The sequence below is a fragment of the Theropithecus gelada genome, chromosome 5, assembly GCF_003255815.1.
Source record: "Theropithecus gelada isolate Dixy chromosome 5, Tgel_1.0, whole genome shotgun sequence".
Lineage (NCBI taxonomy): Eukaryota > Metazoa > Chordata > Mammalia > Primates > Cercopithecidae > Theropithecus > Theropithecus gelada.
This window is the reverse complement of record NC_037672.1, coordinates 142,505,082-142,523,020: the sequence shown is the minus strand read 5'-3', so window position 1 is coordinate 142,523,020 and position 17,939 is coordinate 142,505,082. Positions and strand designations below refer to the sequence as shown.

Below are 17,939 nucleotides of genomic sequence, written 5' to 3'. Positions count from 1 at the left end.
GGCAGAGGTTTGATGATCTGGCTAATTCACGCTTATTAGTCATGATGCTTAGTCTTTCCAGAGAATATTTTCATTTTAAGGGGAAAATGGCAAGGGGATGGAACATATATTTGAGAGAAAGCAATCTCTGGTCTGTTCTCTGGCCTTTTGATATCTGGCACCAAAGAAGCTGAAAGTAAAACCAAATTAATCAGCCTGAGATCATTACATAAGCTGACCATCCCGTTCTATTTCTCTCCCTTTTCCAAGTGTCCAGCAAGGCCATAGGGCACTCCCACATGGGGCAAATCACCTGTGACTCCTCCCAACCCCAACCACATATAAAACGTCCTCAAACCTACAAGAAGTCATTGTTTCAGGATGATTCACATGTGGGAATAATAAGCCAAAAAGCACAATTCAGAAGGTCTCAATTATTATTTCACCCAAAGCTAGTCCTGGAAATATTATTCTGGTTTTTTTCTTTTAATTTAAAATATTATGACAAATGTTTTTGTATGGTTTTCAAAATTGCTGTTTTTTTTCAGTCACTTTTTTTTTCCGTTTTCTTTTTAACAGTTGCTGGCTGGCCGGTGTTCTTTCTGCTCTATGAACTAGCAATGGAGGGTGGAAGACAGCTGCACTTTAAATGAATCTGAAAGATCTGAAAATATCTTCTCCTGCCCACCTAATATTGAAGAAATAAAATAAGAAGAAAAATAAAGCAGAAGATAAACATCAGGAAAGAAAAAGTATGAGAAAGGTACTTTGTATGATCTATAGACTACTGTCTTAAAATTTCAAATTAAAGTAGATTTGGCGATAGAAAAATTCTGCCCAGAAACAAATAACATTGTAGTTGTCTAGTTGTCTGCTTCCATCCATGTATAATAATTTATGTACTTTTACACTTTATGTAAAAGTAACATAAAGTAATGGCTGAAACAGTATCTATTCATCTATTAATAACCGAAAACAAATGCCACAAATAATGCATTTAAGAACAGTTGCTCAGAAAAGAAAAAAATTAAAATAACAAGCTTCACATTTTGCCTAGGATTTAACACGAATCCACTAAAAGATCTGGGTATAAAATCCTACTCATGACTATATTATTTCATCTGTTTCTAGTAATATTATAGATGAAAATGATAAAATTAACCATAAGCCAATGCCAATGATAAAATCCTGGAGAGGGTTCACTGTCTTATCTCCATGTCTACTTGGCTGTGGGGATAGAAACCTAAGTAGTGACCTTGTCCTTTTTCAAAAAAGAACTTCCAGGCTGAGCATGGTAGTTCATGCCTGTAATCCCAGAACTTTGAGAAGCTGAAGTGGGAGGATCCCTTGAAGTCAGGAGTTCAAGGCTGCAGTGAGCTATGACTGCACGACTGCACTCCAGCCTGAGCAACAGGGCCAGATCTTGTCTCAAAAAACCAAACCAAAACAAAAAGCCAAAAACTAACTTCCATGTAAACTGAAGACTGGAGCCCTGAGAGGACTGTGGAAGAGAAACTGCAAAAGCCAGGGGGCACCCACTCCACCCTAAGGCACCCCTCCTGCTGGAAGCCTCTGCAACGGCCTCAGTGGCTCTGCCCAGAACCCAACCTTCTAGTTTAAAGCTGATTTGTATCTCCTAACTCTTAAAACTTTCTTCCTTCATCTCCAAGCTATTAATAGCTACACCTCTCTCCCACACCAAAACTATTACAAAACACATGCAGACTAGGATTACAAACATATAACTATACATAGTAATATATATGTATTATAGTAACTCCTATGGAACACCTTTGTGCTAGTTTTTCTTAGTCTTGATCTTTCATTGTGTTTTCCCTGGTCTATTTTATCAGTAATTCTTTTCTGTTTTATTGTATGTCTACCTGTAAACTGATTTAAGTCCTTTCTACACTGAAACATACACATACATTCCATCACCACACAGGTTGAAACACCATGTGTTGTATGTGTCAGAGTTGAGTGAGTAAGCTTTTCTGTGGTTATTCCTGGGTGTGTAAGAGTTAGCTGTAGCCTCTATCCAGTGTGTAAGAGTTAGTGGCAGTCTCTGTCCACACCTCTATTCAATTTAGTATACAGTGCTGTAATTACATGCTAACCTTCTGGGGCAGGCACAGTTCCTGAGGAGTTTATCATGTGCTTTAAATGTCTGAATGAAAACAAATTTAGACACACAGGAACACAAGGCATAATGCCTTATTTTTATAGTAAATATTATTGCTAATTAATCCCATATATTTAAAAACTTAAAAAAAAACTTCAATTAGACTGAAAGTTTTTGTTAACACAGACATGTCATAAAAACACATTCACCACCGGGCACGGTGGCTGATGCCTGTAATCCCAGCATTTTGGGGGGCTGAGGCAGGCGGATCACGAGGTCAGGAGTTCGAGACCAGCCTGGCCAACAAGGTGAAACCCCCGTCTCTACTAAAAATACAAAAATTAGCTGGGCATGGTGGCAGGCATCTGTAATCACAGCTACTCAGAAGGCTGAGGCAGGAGAACCGTTTGAACCTGGAAGGCAGAGGTTGCAGTGAGCTGAGATTGTGCCATTACACTCCAGCCTGGGCGACAGGGTGAGACTCCATCTCAAAAAACAAAAACAAAAACACATTCACAATGTGGTGAAGCAAGACATTTTTTAAAGCTTTCCACTTTTTTTTTGGAGACGGAGTTTCGCTCTTGTTGCCCAGGCTGGAGTACAATGACGTGATCTTGGCTCACCACAACCTCTGCCTCCCAAGTTCAAGTGATTCTCCTGCCTCAACCTCCCGAGTAGCTGGGATTACAGGCATGTACCACCACGCCCACCTAATTTTGTATTTTTAGTAGAGATGGGGTTTCTCCATGTTCATCAGGCTGGTCTCGAACTCCCAACCTAAGGTGATCCACCCACCTCAGCCTCCCGAAGTGCTGGGATTACAGGCGTGAGCCACTGCGCCTGGCCCATTTCTGTTTTTTAAAAATATTAATCTTATTACATCTCCACTCTTGTCTTTTTAATATTCTGTGTGACAAAATGAAAAGCGCACAAAAAGCACCAGTGTGAGCTGTGAGCTGAACTAGCTGCTTTTTTTTTTACGCAAAACTATTTGTTAAATCAAGATAATTGTAGACTCACATGCGGTTTTAAGGATAACAGAGAAATCCTACTTAACAGAATCAGAATATTACAGACTATCACAGAATATTACAAAATTATCACAATCAGAACATTGACATTGATACACTCAAGATACAGAAAATTTTCATTACCTCAAGGATCCCTCATTTTGCTCTTTCATGGCTACACCCACTCCCCTTCCCCTCTTTCCTCTTCTTGGCTCCTGGTGGGAACTAATATGTCATTCATTTCTATAATTTTAAGACTTTCTCTTCAAGGTAAAATTTACCAAGACATGAATTACACAGTGACTGAGGCAGCCAAAGCGTGAAAACATGCATTCAGTCAACAGGTGAAGAGGACTTTACGTGAATTTTAAACAGCTGGCAGCCATCATGTTGAAAATGAAAGCACCTGGAAGGTAATGCTAGGGTGTTACCTTAAAGATCAAAACTGAAATATCAGAATTTCAAGCTCAGATTTAATATGCCCTTTTAAGCTGATGAAGTTCAAAGTGCAAAAGATAATTTTCAAGAACCATGTGAAAAACACTAAAAAAAAAAAAAAAAAGGCCAATGGCAGGTAATCTCCATTAAGGCATTTTTAATAGCAGAAGATAGCAACTGAATGGTCTTCTCAATATCACAGTTAGACGACTTGCTTAACCACTGTCAGCATTTACCCTGGTAAGAAAAAAATAAACCCTACATTTAATTCAACCACTAATAAGTAGCCTTGACTCTGAAGACTAGTAAAAGTCCAAGTAAATAGTCCACCTGTTAAATCATCAGCAGGGTCATAGTCTTCAGAAGCTCCAGGAACTTTCTCTTTCCTGTAAGTATTCACACATTTGCAGAAAAAGAAATTCCTAACATTTTCTACTTTCCCAAAGATCTATTTTTCAGCAATGGTCAAAGTAGCAAATTTCAACAAAAGGAAGGTTTTACTCCTTGCACATTTGTCACTGTTAACTATAATAAACACCAGTTGTAGCAAATGTTTCCATAAGTTTGGTTTTCCTCACTACCATTTTTTCACACTGTTTTACGCTGTTTTATTTATAAGAAAATAAATGACATAGGTTAAGGAAAAACAACAATTACTCCAGTCCGTAATATTATTTTTGTCAAAGAAATAGAGACAGTACACTCTAAAGAACAATTCCAAAACTTGCACTGAGCCGAATAACAAAAAGCATGGACTTCTCTCCAACTTTCCCACCCACTTAAAGACACCTTATCCCATTCTGTCAGAGGGCTAATCTTAACGAATACCAGAAGGAAAATTTTGGAAACAGCAATTTTCTATCTGTATCCAAACATGTAAAATTAAAAATGCTGGAAGATTTAAAGGACTAGCTCATTAGCATCTCTTCTGAATTCAAGACAACTTCATCTAGACAATTGGACTTGATGACTTGCCTGGATACCTTAAACCAGTGGTTCTCAAACTTTTGCAGTATCAGTTTCACTTGGAGAACTTGTTACAACAAAGATGGCTGGTCCCATCTCCAGAGTCTGATTCAGTACTGTAGGTCTGTGGAAGGGTTTAAGAATTTGTATTTCTACACATTCATCCATTGAAAAGCACTTAGGTTAATTTCATACCTTGGCTATTGTAAATAATGCTACAGTGAACATAGTAGTGCAGACGTCTCTTTGACACACTGATTTGACCTCCTTTGGACATATACCCAGTTGTGAGACTGCTGGATCATATGGTAGTCCTATTTTTAATTTTTTGAGGAACCTCCATACTGTCTTCCACAATGGCTGTCCCCTTTCTCTACATCCTTGCCAACACTTGATATCTTTCATCTTTTTGATAACAGCTATTAGGTGAAAGGTATATCTTACTGCAGTTTTTGCATTTCCTGATGATTACTGATGTTGAACATTTCTTTTTCAAATTAAATACTATTCAGCCTTAAAAAAGGAAATTGTCACTTGTGACACCTGGTGGACATTACTGTTAAGTGAAATAAGCCAGGCACAGAAAGATGAATACTGCACAATCTCACTTACATGTGGAATCTAAAATAGTCAGACTCATAAAAGTAGAGTGTAGAATTAGAATGGTGGTTACCAGAGGCTGCAGGGAGGGGTGAACATGGAAAGAGGAAATGTTGGTCAAAGCGTACAAACCTTAAGCTAGGAGTAGTGAGTTTTGGTGATCTATTGCACAGCATGGTGACTATAGCTAATAAAACATTGTGTATTTCAAAATTGCTAAGAGTGGGTTCTTTTTTTTCTTCTGAGACAGGGTCTCTCTCTTACCCAGGCTGGAGTACAGCGACATGGTGATAGCTCACTACAGGCTTGACCTCCTAGACTCAAGTGATCCTCCTGACTTAGCTTCTGAATAGGTAGGACTATAGGTACATGCCACCATGCCTAGATAATTAAAAAAAAAAAAAAAAATTAAGACAGGGTCTTGCTATGTTGCCTAGGCTAGGGGTGGATTTTAAATGTACTCACCAAAAAGAAATTAGTATGGTGGGGAAAAAAAAAAAAGGTTCAGCTGGGCTCGATGGCTCACGCCTGTAATCCCAGCACTTTGGGAAGCCGAGGCAGGTGGATCACCTGAGGTCAGGAGTTTGAGACCAGCGTGGCTGACATTCCGTCTTTACTAAAAATACATAAATTAGCTGGGCGTGGTGAAGCACATCTGTAATCCCAGCTACTCGGGAGGCTGAGGCAGGAGAGTCTCTTGATCCCAGGAGGCGGAGGTTGCAGTGAGCCGAGATTGTGCCACTGCACTCCAGCCTGGGCAACAGAGCAAGACTCCACCTCAATTAAAAAAAGGTTCAGAGAATAGGCAGTAAAAAAGAAATTAAAAACAACAAACAAAAACAAGAAATAAGCAAATACACATGGGAAGTGACAGGTGTGTTAATTAGCCTCATTTGATCATTCCACAATGTATACTCATACCAAAACATAACACTGTACTTCACAAATATATACAATTACTTGTCAATTTTAAAATAATAATTAGCTTTTCTAAAACAAGTTCAAGGTGGTGCTGATGCTACTAGTCTGTGGATGACACTTTGAAAACCACTACTCTAAACCTAAATATTCTGAATTTTTGAGTTTTTTTCAAGAGTCATTGGGACCTCAGCAGAAAATACCAAGTTTGGGAGACTTAAATATGTTAAACGGCTAAACTGTTCTTTGAGATACTTCATCAGAGGTAAAATAGTGACAAAGTTCAAAATCATTCAGTGTTGAGCTGTGTATACATGCAGCTTAAAATTCCAGACCCCCTTTTCCTGATTGCACAGAAATAATACCCAGGTGTACTCTATAGGGGTTTACAGGGGGAAATGACTTTTCAATTCTGGCAGTATGAGGGGCTAGAGCCCCTTGCGCTTTTTTTTTTTTCAGATGGAGTTTCACTCTTGTCCCCCAGGCTGGAGTGCAATGGCATGATCTCAGCTCACTACAACCTGCGCCTCTTGGGTTCAAGTGATTTTTCTTCCTCAGCCTCCTGAGTAGCTGGGATTACAGGCGCCCCCACCTCGCCAGGCTTATTTTTATATTTTTAGTGGAGATGGGCTTTCACTATGTTGCATTTTTTTTAACCTTATTTTTCTAAGACAGGGTCTCACTACACTGCCCAGGCTAGAACGTAATGGCTATTTACAGGCACAATCATAGTGTGCTGCAGCCTTCAACTCTGGGGCTCAAGTGATCTTCCCACCTCAGCCTCCTGAGGAGCTGAGACTACAGGCATGTACCACTACATCTGGCTGCTTCTTGCACTTTGATTTAGTAGAGTTTCTCTTCAGAAGGTACAGGGACTGCTTCATAGTGGTCTCTGGAAAAAGTCCTTTGTTCCAATTCCCACATCAGTCACTTCACAATGTGAAAAATATACATAAAATCTTGATATGTTCAAATTAAGTAGATCTTAGCCTCAGCCTCCATGTTTTCCAGAATTGTTCTATTCTAGCTATGACTCACAAGATTCCTGGGTAAAGGGGAGGCTGAAATGGCATTTGCGGAGTCTCAAAATGCTTATGTAGGCCAGTTTTCCACCTCTTCCCCATTATTTTATTAGCACATATGTTATTAAGAGTAACAAATTCATCTCAGTATTGGTTTTAACTTTTCACCTTGTATCAGAGGTGTAATAGCCATAAAATGACCAAAGAAGGGAAGAAGATGGTCAAAAGGTATAGACAAACTGAAAATTCAGCTCTAAAAAAATGGCCAAATGATGATATTAAATTAAAAGTCAGCCTTATCATTTAACAGCAAACATTTACCAAATTATGCTTGTTGCTAAAAATAGAGATGTTAATAATATGCACAGTGCCTGCCCTCATCGAGCTTCATTTACTATCTTGCAGAGAAGACCAACAGAACAATCATTACAAGTGTGAAGAACATTCTAAAGAAATTCAGGTTGCTAAGGGAAATGAGACCTAACCTCCCCAAGTGGAATAGGGAGATATGTGTGGAGAAGGAGGTATCAAGAAAGGTTTCCCAATGAAACTGACCTCCATCACACAACTACTTAGTTTATTAAGTAATGACCATGTGCTAGACACAAATGATAAATAAGAGTGGACTAGACAAAAAGGGAGGAGAAACAGGCACAGATAGAGGAAACGTGCATGGAATGTTTCCACAGAACTCAAGCACACAAAGCATGCAAGAGTACAAAGGACTAGAATGTGCAGACCTCTCTAGAGGACTTCCCAAGAGCAGTGAAAAGCAGGACAACAAGAGGATCATGTCTGCATCTTAAAAAATCCCTCTCTGTTGCATATGCAGTAGAATTAAAATCTTCCCTATGTATTAATACTTTTTAAGGTTACTACGAGGATCGGAAAAATCATGTGCCTAAATAATAATGCTGGTACCTATTACTTATCCACTACATTTCACTCTCCAAAACTCTCAGCTCCATTTCCATTTCCGGCTAGAAGAGGGACATGTACCTCTGTGTTGAGTTTAGAAAAAAGAACACTGCATCACAGCTGATATAACAAGCAGTAAAGAATGTCTATATTGGAACTGGTAAGGAGAATTGAGCACAGTTGTTAGAAAAAAGGCAATGCTCTCTTAGCCAAGAGTAACTGTAACAAAATGTAACTTTTAGAAGGATACAGTAAAAACCAGTTATCTAGAAATAAATCTAATATGTGCAAGGGCTGTATGGAGAAACTTAAAAGTGCACTAAATAATATTATGCTTAAGAGCATACTATGCCAGTCTTCCCCAAATGAAATCAATGAAATGCCAATAAATTCCCAAAGTGTTTTTCACAGGACTTAACAAGGTAATCCTAAAGTATATAATCTAGAAATCACAAAAACGTAATGTTGGATGAACATAAACAAGTTGTACAAAGAAACTCCAATATTATATAACATTTTTAAATATATAAAATATTACATATTGTCATGGACTCATACGTATGTAATAATAGTATAAAAACATGCATGCAAATGATAAGCATCAGATTCAGAACAGTGGTTACCAAAGGGAGCAGGATCAGAAGAGCAAAAGCAGGGATTCCAGTTTACACGTAATCTTTTATTGCTTAAAATGAGTAGTGGATACAAAGATGTTTGTTATACTATTCGTCTTTAAAATCTTTTTAAAAAATATGTCTTAAATATTCCACAAAAATACAGAATGCCTTTTATTTGAAAACCATGTTATTACACGATCTAGTTTAGTAATTCCCAAACACCAATCCAATAGCTACATCAGTAACACCTGAAGTACTTGTTAAAAACACAGATTACCAGGCTATCCCAGGATCAGGATTTCTGGGAGGAGAGCCATGTGATTCTAATGTACAGCCTTAGTACCCCAATAACTATTAACAGCCAATCCATTAACGAAATTGGTCCCAATCTGACGATGAGACATGTAAGTGCTTGACTATCTAATCACTTTCCAATGATCCAACTGTCTAGAATGTAGATTCTAACTTGAGGGCAAAACCATACAAATTTTAAAATATATCCTTTACTGTACCTTTCCAAAAGACTATACATGTTAAAAACTAGGTATATTTATAAAGTAATAGTATCAAATAATTCCATAGAAGAACATAATTCTTTCATATTTACCACAGGAAACATGCCACAGCAAAAGTCACAGAGACGATAAAAAGTGCTGTTCTTTAGTTCAAAATGGTTTAAGTCACTGGCAACTATCCTCATGATATACTTCCTTCAAGCATATAGACAGCAATACTGTATTTCTTTCCTAATTTTCTTCCCTTAGAATACAATTCATAGCTAATTTTATCTAGAGAAATGCAGAGAACCATGTGAGACATAAAAAATAAATTTAGAAAGAAAATTTATTAAAAATTAGAGGTATTAGTACTGCAATGACAATTGTCATAGCCTGCTCCCAAGACATAATGTTAACTAGAGATGATTAAGCTGTTAAAATGTATGAAACACTCAAGGGCCTTCTCTCTTACATACACACAGACACACACATACAGTTTCCCTGAATATTTTTAAATTACAACTAAAAACAAGGAAAGGGATTCTTTTGATGTTCTAAACAACACAAATCCAGTACCGGGCACACAAACCGTATCAACATAAAATAACTCACTTACCAGGGCTTTCTACTCGCTTATAGTGGTAGGGATTAATGCAGACCTCCTTCTGCTTGGAACCAAAAGGAAACTCACAGCATTCCAGTGGTTTTAGTTCATGGTGGCTCTGAAGATCGGGCCAGCGCCATACACGGCAGTAAATGACATGAGGCAGTCCCTTCCGGTGGGAGACTTGCAGCCTGCCATCCAAAGAGCGGGGAATGGTGACACAGTTACTTGGTTGCCCTGGGCAGCTCAAGGCCTTCTCCAGTTCCTCCATGGCACCTTTCTTTTTCTTCAGTTTTTTCACCAAAGCATCAACAGCTTTCTCTGCCCATTTTTCTTCTTCATCGCCCTGTTTCCACCCAAGAAGTCTTTTCACAGCTGGACTTGTAAAGGAAAATAAACTTGTCACATTCATAATGACAGCACTAGTTATATAGTCCTTGGATACGGTGAAATAAAGGCGTCTTCAAACGCAAAAGGACAGCAGAAGAGATCTGTTTATTTACAGAGAAGTCTCTTTAATTTCTTAGTTTGAAGTCCAGAAAAGTAGAAATTACCATTCCTAGTGTTTAAAAAAGTAACCCAGTCAGCACCTACAAAAGAAAAAAAAAAAAAAAGGTTAGAATCATCTCTACCATACAACCAAATTTATTAAGTAATCAGCACGTGCTAGGTACTATTTTAAATGCTTTTATGTAATACGGTATGCTGTGCACCGAATTGTGACCCCTTAAATTCATATGCGGAAGCCCTAACTCTCAGTATGACTATATTTAGAGATGGAGCCTCTAAGAAAGTAATTAAAGTTAAATAAGGTCATCAGGGTGGGGCCCTAATCTGATAGGACTGGTGGTCTTAAGATTGCTATCTCCCTCCTCCAGCCTCTATGCCCACACACTGAGGGCACTGCAAGAAGGCGATCATCTGCAAGCCAGGAAGAGAGCCCTCACAAGAGCCTGGATTGTCCAGAACCTTGATCTTGGACTTTCCAGACTCCAGAATGAAGATAAAATCTATTTCTGTTATTTAAGCCACCCAGTCTATGATATTTTATTATGGCAACCAAAGCAGACTGATATATAGCATTTAATGCTTTTCACAATTCTTTGAGCCAGGTAATACAGTTGCTGCCACTTTTCAGATGAGTAAACTGAGAAGCAGTTTAAAAAGTAAGCCACTGCCAACAAAAGCTCTGGGATAAAAGCAACAAAGTTAAAAAGTCCAAGTTCTCCAAAGACACTGTAATATTTTAGATTTAGATTCACTTATAACCTCTAAAAATATATTTCAAAACACCTCAATCAACAAAAACTGAAAGCAACAGGGAGTAAAAAAAAAAAATTAGCCTAGTATCTCTATTTTTTGGTTTGTTCTACAAATATTTCTTATGCTAAAAGAAAATTCCTATTATATAAATGTAGTAATATTTTAGGGTATTTCTTCAGTGAACAAACCTGTGTCTATGGGTTACAGGGCAAATAGGACAGGAAATACATCTCCTGCTTTAAAAATTTTGCTATTTATTGACATAAAAGGAATAAAGTACATGGACACATACTGTACCAAATTCTTCAGCCAAGTTGCTTCATTTAAACTTTCTATTTACCCTTCAGCACATGAAAACATAAAATGTGAAAAAGGTTAAGGAGGCTAACTTTGTACAAACCCTGGCTAAACTGGAGTAGCACATATCAGACCAACCTCCTTCCAAACAAACAAGCCAGAAAACAAACAAAAGCCCAGCTTTTTAAAGGCATCAAAGAGGAACCAAGGCACGCAGGACTTGAGGGGGCCAAGATCCTGGAGAGAGGGGAAATGCAATGAAGTGAGCTGAATGTTTGTCACCACTCTTGCTTTCCAGGGATTTGCCAATAGCTATGCTATCAGCAGCAAAAGCTCTAGGAGCCAAGCAGAAAGAGGTAACTAAGAGGCTTACAAACTAAGCAGAGCTTCTAGTAGCCTCATAGTGCTGAAGAACCCCAAAATAACAACACAACAACAAATGGAGTTGAGGGCCTGCTGAGGAGAAACCCTGGTAAATAGTCTAGGCTTTCAATGGAGTCTCCTGGAGGAATATGCCCCAGTCTAAGGGCAAAAATGAAATGGAGCAGTCTTTACAACAAACCTAGAGTCATCTTAATCCTAGCCTTGGTCTAGGTGATGTGTACCGCTCTCTAACAGCTTGCCAGAAGAAAAACAATTTCGCTATAGAGGAAGACATCAACCTTAGTCACTACAATTTTAAATTCACAGTGTATGGCAATGAACCAAAAGTTATCAAGCATACCAAAAACAGGACCAAATGACCAAAACAAAACAGAATAGAAACAGACCTAAGGGGTGACCCAGGTAATGGAGTTACCAGAAACAGACTTTAAAGTATTAATGATTACTACTTTGTATGTCAAGGAAAGAGAAGACAAGGTTGAAGATTTTAACAGAGAACTAGAATCCATAAAGAAGAATGAAAAATTCTAGAACTGAAAAATATAGTAACTAATGAGACTTTAAATAGGATGAACTTAACAACAGGCTAGATACAGTAGAATAAAAGATTAGTGAGCAGGAAGATTGGTAAAAAATGCTCATACTAATGCAAAGAGAGGGAAAAAAATGAAAAATAAAGAACTGAGGAGACATAATGGATCTAGTGAAAGGTCTAGCACCACGTAAGTAGAGTCTTAAAGGAAAAGAAGAAAGACTGTAACAGAACAATATTTTTAGATACTAGCCAGGGATTTTTCCAAAACTGTCAATAGACATCTAACCATACATTCATGAAGCCCTACAGCTTCCAAGGATACACACAGAGAAATCCACAAATTTCAATGTGTCATATTACAGTAGAATTCCTGAAAACCTAAGACAAAACTCTTTAAAAAGGTACATTACCTTCAGGTAAGTACAATCAGGTTGACAGCTGACATTTCAGCATAAACAATGGAAACCAGAAGACAATGAAATGACATCGCTAGTGCCAAATGTAAATAGCTGGTAACTTAAAACTCTACATTTAGAGGAAAAACACATTCAAAAAATGATTGTGAAATAAAGATGCTTTCCAACAATCAAAATCTGAGAGAACTGGTTTACAGTAGATTGTCACTAAAAGAAATACTAACAGGAATTCTTCAGGCAGAAGGAAAAAGATTCTAGAAATAAGCAAAGAACTGCAGGAAATGAGGAAGAGCTCCTGAAGAGGAAATAAGGGTAAGTTTAAATGAATACTGACTTCACAAAACAACAATAGGAATGTCTCATGATGTTTAAAATATATGTAGAATTAAAATGCATGGCAACAGCAAAAAGAGATAAATGAAGTTAGCATTCTAAGGTCCTTGTGTTATCCAGTCCGTGGTAAAGTATAATTTATTATTAGTACAATAAGTTATAAATTCACGTCATAATAAAGCAACAACTGAGAGAATACATTAAAAATTATAACAAGCTAATAGATGGGTTAAAAATATGGAACTAAAAAAATACATATGATTGGCCCAGTATGGTGGATCATGCCTGTAATCCCAGCACTCTGGGAAGCCAAAGTAGGGGGATAGCTTCAGGAGTTCCAGAGTAGCCTGGGCAGCACAGGAAAACCCTATCTCCACAAAAAGTAAAAAAGTAGTTTGGCAAGGTGGCATGTGCCTGTAGTCTCAGCCACCCAGGGGGCAGAGGCAGGAGGACTGCTTGAGCTTAGGAGTTATGATAGGCACTATGATCATGCCACTGCACTCCAACCTGAGTGACAGAGTGAGAGCTGTCTCTAAAAATCAAATACAAATTTTAAAAATGATTAATGCAAAACATATGAAAAGGAGACAACAGATGAGACAAATAGAAAATAGTAAGATTTAGATATAATCCCAAAGTATAGGCAATTACTTAAATATAAATAGGCTAAAATATGACAACTAAGAGGTAGAGTTAGGGGGAACACTATATAACTATATTGTACTTAAAAGAGACACACATTAAATATAAGAACACAAGATTGAAAGCAAAAGAGTGGAAAAATATACACTATGCATATTCTACCCAAAAAGCTGGCATAGCTATCCATTCAGATAAAATAGACTTTAAAGTAAGAGGTATCATCAGAGATTTTTAAGGAGAAAAAAGAAAAAAAGGACATTTTATACTGATGAGTTGAGCCACCATGTAGATTTTTAAATTCCAAATTTTATGTAAATAGTAACAGCCTCAAAATTCATAGAGCAAAAGACTAACAATTACAATGACAGGCAAACCCACAATCCCAGTGGGAAATTAACATAGTAAATGATAAAACAAGCAAACAAAAATCAATTGATACAGGAAAAAAAGTGTTTAAAAACTTGATCCAATTTATATACATATTATCACAGCACTCAACAACTGTACAATTCATAACACTTTCAAATACACATGGAATACTTACTGAAATTGACCATATAATGAACAAACCAAATCTCAATCTGTATCAAAAGACTAAAATCATACAGAATATATTCTTTGATCTCAGTATAAATAAGAAATCAATAAAAACATTGTTATTGAAGAGAACCAAACTTTAAAATAACCCAAGGGTCAAAGAAGAAATTACAGCAGAAATAGAAAATATTTTTAACTAAATGATTGTAAAAATAACACAGCCAAAATGTAGGATGTGGCTCAAGGCACAGAGAGAAATTTATAGTCTTAAATGCATATATTAGAAAATGAAAAAAGCTGAAAACTAACACTCTAATACCCACCAAAGATTTTTTAAAAGGAAAAATAAACCCAAAGAAAGTAGAAGAAAATGAAAGCAGAAATTTAAAGCATACTAAAGAAAACCTATAAAATCAAAGTTGATTCTTTGAAAATACTAATAAAACTGGATAAATCCCTAGCAAAACTGATACATAAAAAAGAGAAGGCACAAATTACCAATAAATGGATTAGAATGGGGGAAACCATTAGTGAGCCTCAGAAATTAAAAAAATATAATTATTATAAATAGCTGTCATGGCAAATTGTGCATGTCAATAGCTACACTGCGATAATCTTCACATCTGTCATCTTCACTACAGGAAATGAAAATGATGTGGGACTCCAACTTATTATTTTCTTACCTTTGGAACTTGGCATAGTACCTGGCACATAGCTGATTCTCACTAAATGCCTGATGAATAATTTAGCTCCCTGAAGAATTTAGAAAGCCAAATATGGAATGTCAACTTTATCTGGGAGGCTATAGGGAGTCTGCCGTTTTCCTTCTTAAAGTAAAGAGTTCACCCAAATTTACTAGTTTTTTTGATTTTCATTTAACATTAAAGGAAAGAAAACAAAACTATGCTATTATCAAGAGTCACACCTGGTCAGAGTGTACCTATTGATATGATAATTTCCTTTTTACTAAAAGGTTAGTTTTGCAAAAGAACAAGAACTTTTTTCTAGGCTTCTAGGAACAATTTATACAGGGAGTGTATTTCTTCATATTCTATATGTCCGTTTCTTCTACTTCAAAAACAGCTTTTTAACATTTTAACCAATACTTTTTAAACAGAATGGCTGTTTGTATCAAAATAACTTGGGGCTATTTAAAAATATATAACAAATACATTTAAATACCCCCAAAATCACTTGTTATATAAAGCAAGAGTGTTAGGCAATGTAGTATGTAAGAACCACCATTTCAGATTTTCGTTTTAACTATTCAAATCGGCATTCATTCAACAAAGCTGTATTAAGTGTCTCCTAAGTGCCTAGCATGGTGCTAGACACAGGAGACACAGAGGCAAACATGTCTAACATCCTGGAGGAGCTCACAATCCATTGGGAAAGCCAGTGTGTAAACAACTAACTCCCATAAAGCAAATTGCTAACCTGCATGCTAATTCTAAAGGACTTTACTGAGATGTTTTATTAGGTGACCTTCCAGGGACTCAGTCAGAAGAAATGCTATGATTATACCGTTGCCCAAGGGCACAATAATAATAGAAGAGGAGGCCCACGTGCTGTGCATTTACCTACTATTAACTAACTCTAATACCATGTGATAAAGGCTATAAAACAAGTATCAACACCACTCTGGTCTGAATATTTGTATCCCCTCCCTAAATTCACATGCTGAAATCCTAACCCCAAAGGTGATAGAATTAGGAGGTGAGCCCTCTGGGAGGTGATTAGGTCATGAGGATGGTGCCCTTGTGAATGGAATTAGTGCCCTTATAAAAGAGATCCCAGAGAGATCTCTCCTCCCTTCCACCATGTGAGGTTACAGTGAGAAGAGGCCATCCAGGTACCCTGATCTTGGATTTCCCAATTACTATAACTTTGAGAAATAAATTTCTGTTGTTTATAAGCCACTCAGTCTATATGGTACTTTGTTATAGCAGCCTACAAACAATAATATATAAAAACGGAAAGGGAAAGAACAATTCCAGAGATTTCAGAACTTCTTTTTCCAAGAGAAAACATCAGACTTAAAGGATAAGCAGAATTTTGCAAAACAATAGAGCAGACATTTTGTGTGTTCATTACTTGACAAACACTGTTCACTGCTGTTTATATATTAACCAGTTTAATCTCAGCAACAATGCTTTAGTATTTACTGTGAAGTAAATACTATCATTTTCTTTATTTTACATGTAAGGAAAATAAAATATAGAAAAGTTAAGCATCTTGTCCAAAGCTATGTAGACAGCTATAAGTGGCAGAACCTGGATCTGAACCTATTTTGCCTGGCTCTAAAGCCAGAATTTTTAAACCACTTTTCCAAATGGCTTGTTTTAACAGACACATGATAGAAATGCTAGGGTTTAATCCAGCTGGAGATGACACAGGCTGATACGAAGGCAGGGGCAAGACTGAAGAATCTCATCATGTGGACAAGTGGAAGGTTTTACATCTGAGAATTAGCATGATTAGATCTACATTTTAGAAAGACAACTAGGGTAATATCTTCAATACAGAAAAATTTCTTCATACTGGGAGCAAAAAAAAAAAAAAAAAAAAAAATCTAAACGAAGGGTATCCAAACATTATAGTAGCCAGTTTGGTGGTAAATGTCATGAGGCCACTCACAAAAATTAAAGTGAAAGGATCACAGTACTTTGCATATAAACATGCACAGACAAAACAAAATGCAGGCTGATGACTAATTTTTACCTGAGTTAAGCATTTTTTAATATACAAGTCAAACAGGTGACCTACCTCCTATAAGGAACTCAAATGAGTCCATGATATTATGGCCTTGGCAAGACAACTACTTTTTTTCTGCCCCTTTTTGTACTTCCTGCCTTAGTTTATGTCAAAAGCTAAGTGGCCTTATCAGTTTAAAGTGCAAAATAAAAACATGAGTCAGCAAACAGAGATTTCCTTCCCTCTTGTCCAAATATAAACATTTCACACTGACAAAAAAGTATTCATCTAGAAAAAAAAAAAAAAAAAAAAAACAACCCAGCAGCCTTAAAAATATTGAGATCTTTATTCCAGCAACTTTACCTTCAGAAATTTACTCTAAGGAAATATTCTGAACCGGAAAGGGAAAATAGTTTTCGCACAAAGATTTTCATCAGAGCATTATCTATAACAGGGAAAAAAGGAGAAACATCTAATAATTGAAAAATAGCTAAGTAAACTGCATACATCCACTCAATGGAATATTATATAGCCCTTAAAAATTATGTTCATAAAGACTACATAATAATTTGGGGAAAACTGTAATCAGAACATAAAATGGCTGGTTATATGTACCATGAACAACTATGTAAATATATGAAAATATTAACCATGACTGGGTTTGGAAGATTAGTAATGTGTCTCTCTCCTCCTTTTCTAAACTTTTCAAACACTCTTTAAAGAAAAAATGTAACTTTTGATTTTTTTAAAAAAGCCTTTCTATGCAAATACTTGTTAATTACAAAAAAAAAAAAAAAAAAACCCACAAAAATCAATTCATTAGCTCAAGCCACATCTATACTCTACTTAGAAATCAGGTTGGATTTATAGTGTGATCTGGTTGGAGAAGTAAAAAATATATAATGTAGTTTAAAGCAGTGTTCCAAATTCAGAACGTTTTCCTAAGGAGTCTCACCCATGGGAAGGATTTCTATCAGAATTGCCGGAAGTGAAATTAGAAAGATACTCTTATACTACTCGACATGGCTATTTAATTTTCCAACTTATGTGTTATTCCTTAATATTAAAAGAAAAAAATGTTAAAGTACTCTTAACTGCTGTGTAACTTGCTTTATATTTAAAGTAAACCTAATCAGCCAATTGCAGA

General features: G+C 36.6%; 1 protein-coding gene across 7 annotated transcripts in view; it reads right to left on the bottom strand.

The window, feature by feature from the left end:
* Positions 1–17,939, bottom strand: part of SMAD1 (SMAD family member 1) — a 77,337-nt gene that overhangs the window by 33,259 nt on the left and 26,139 nt on the right. For all 7 annotated transcript variants that reach the window (XM_025385879.1, XM_025385880.1, XM_025385876.1 and 4 more), the window contains exon 2: positions 9,704–10,281. In XM_025385879.1, the coding sequence (XP_025241664.1) occupies positions 9,704–10,103 (400 nt within the window). In that variant the 5' untranslated portion in view covers positions 10,104–10,281. The remainder of the gene's footprint in view (positions 1–9,703; positions 10,282–17,939) is intronic.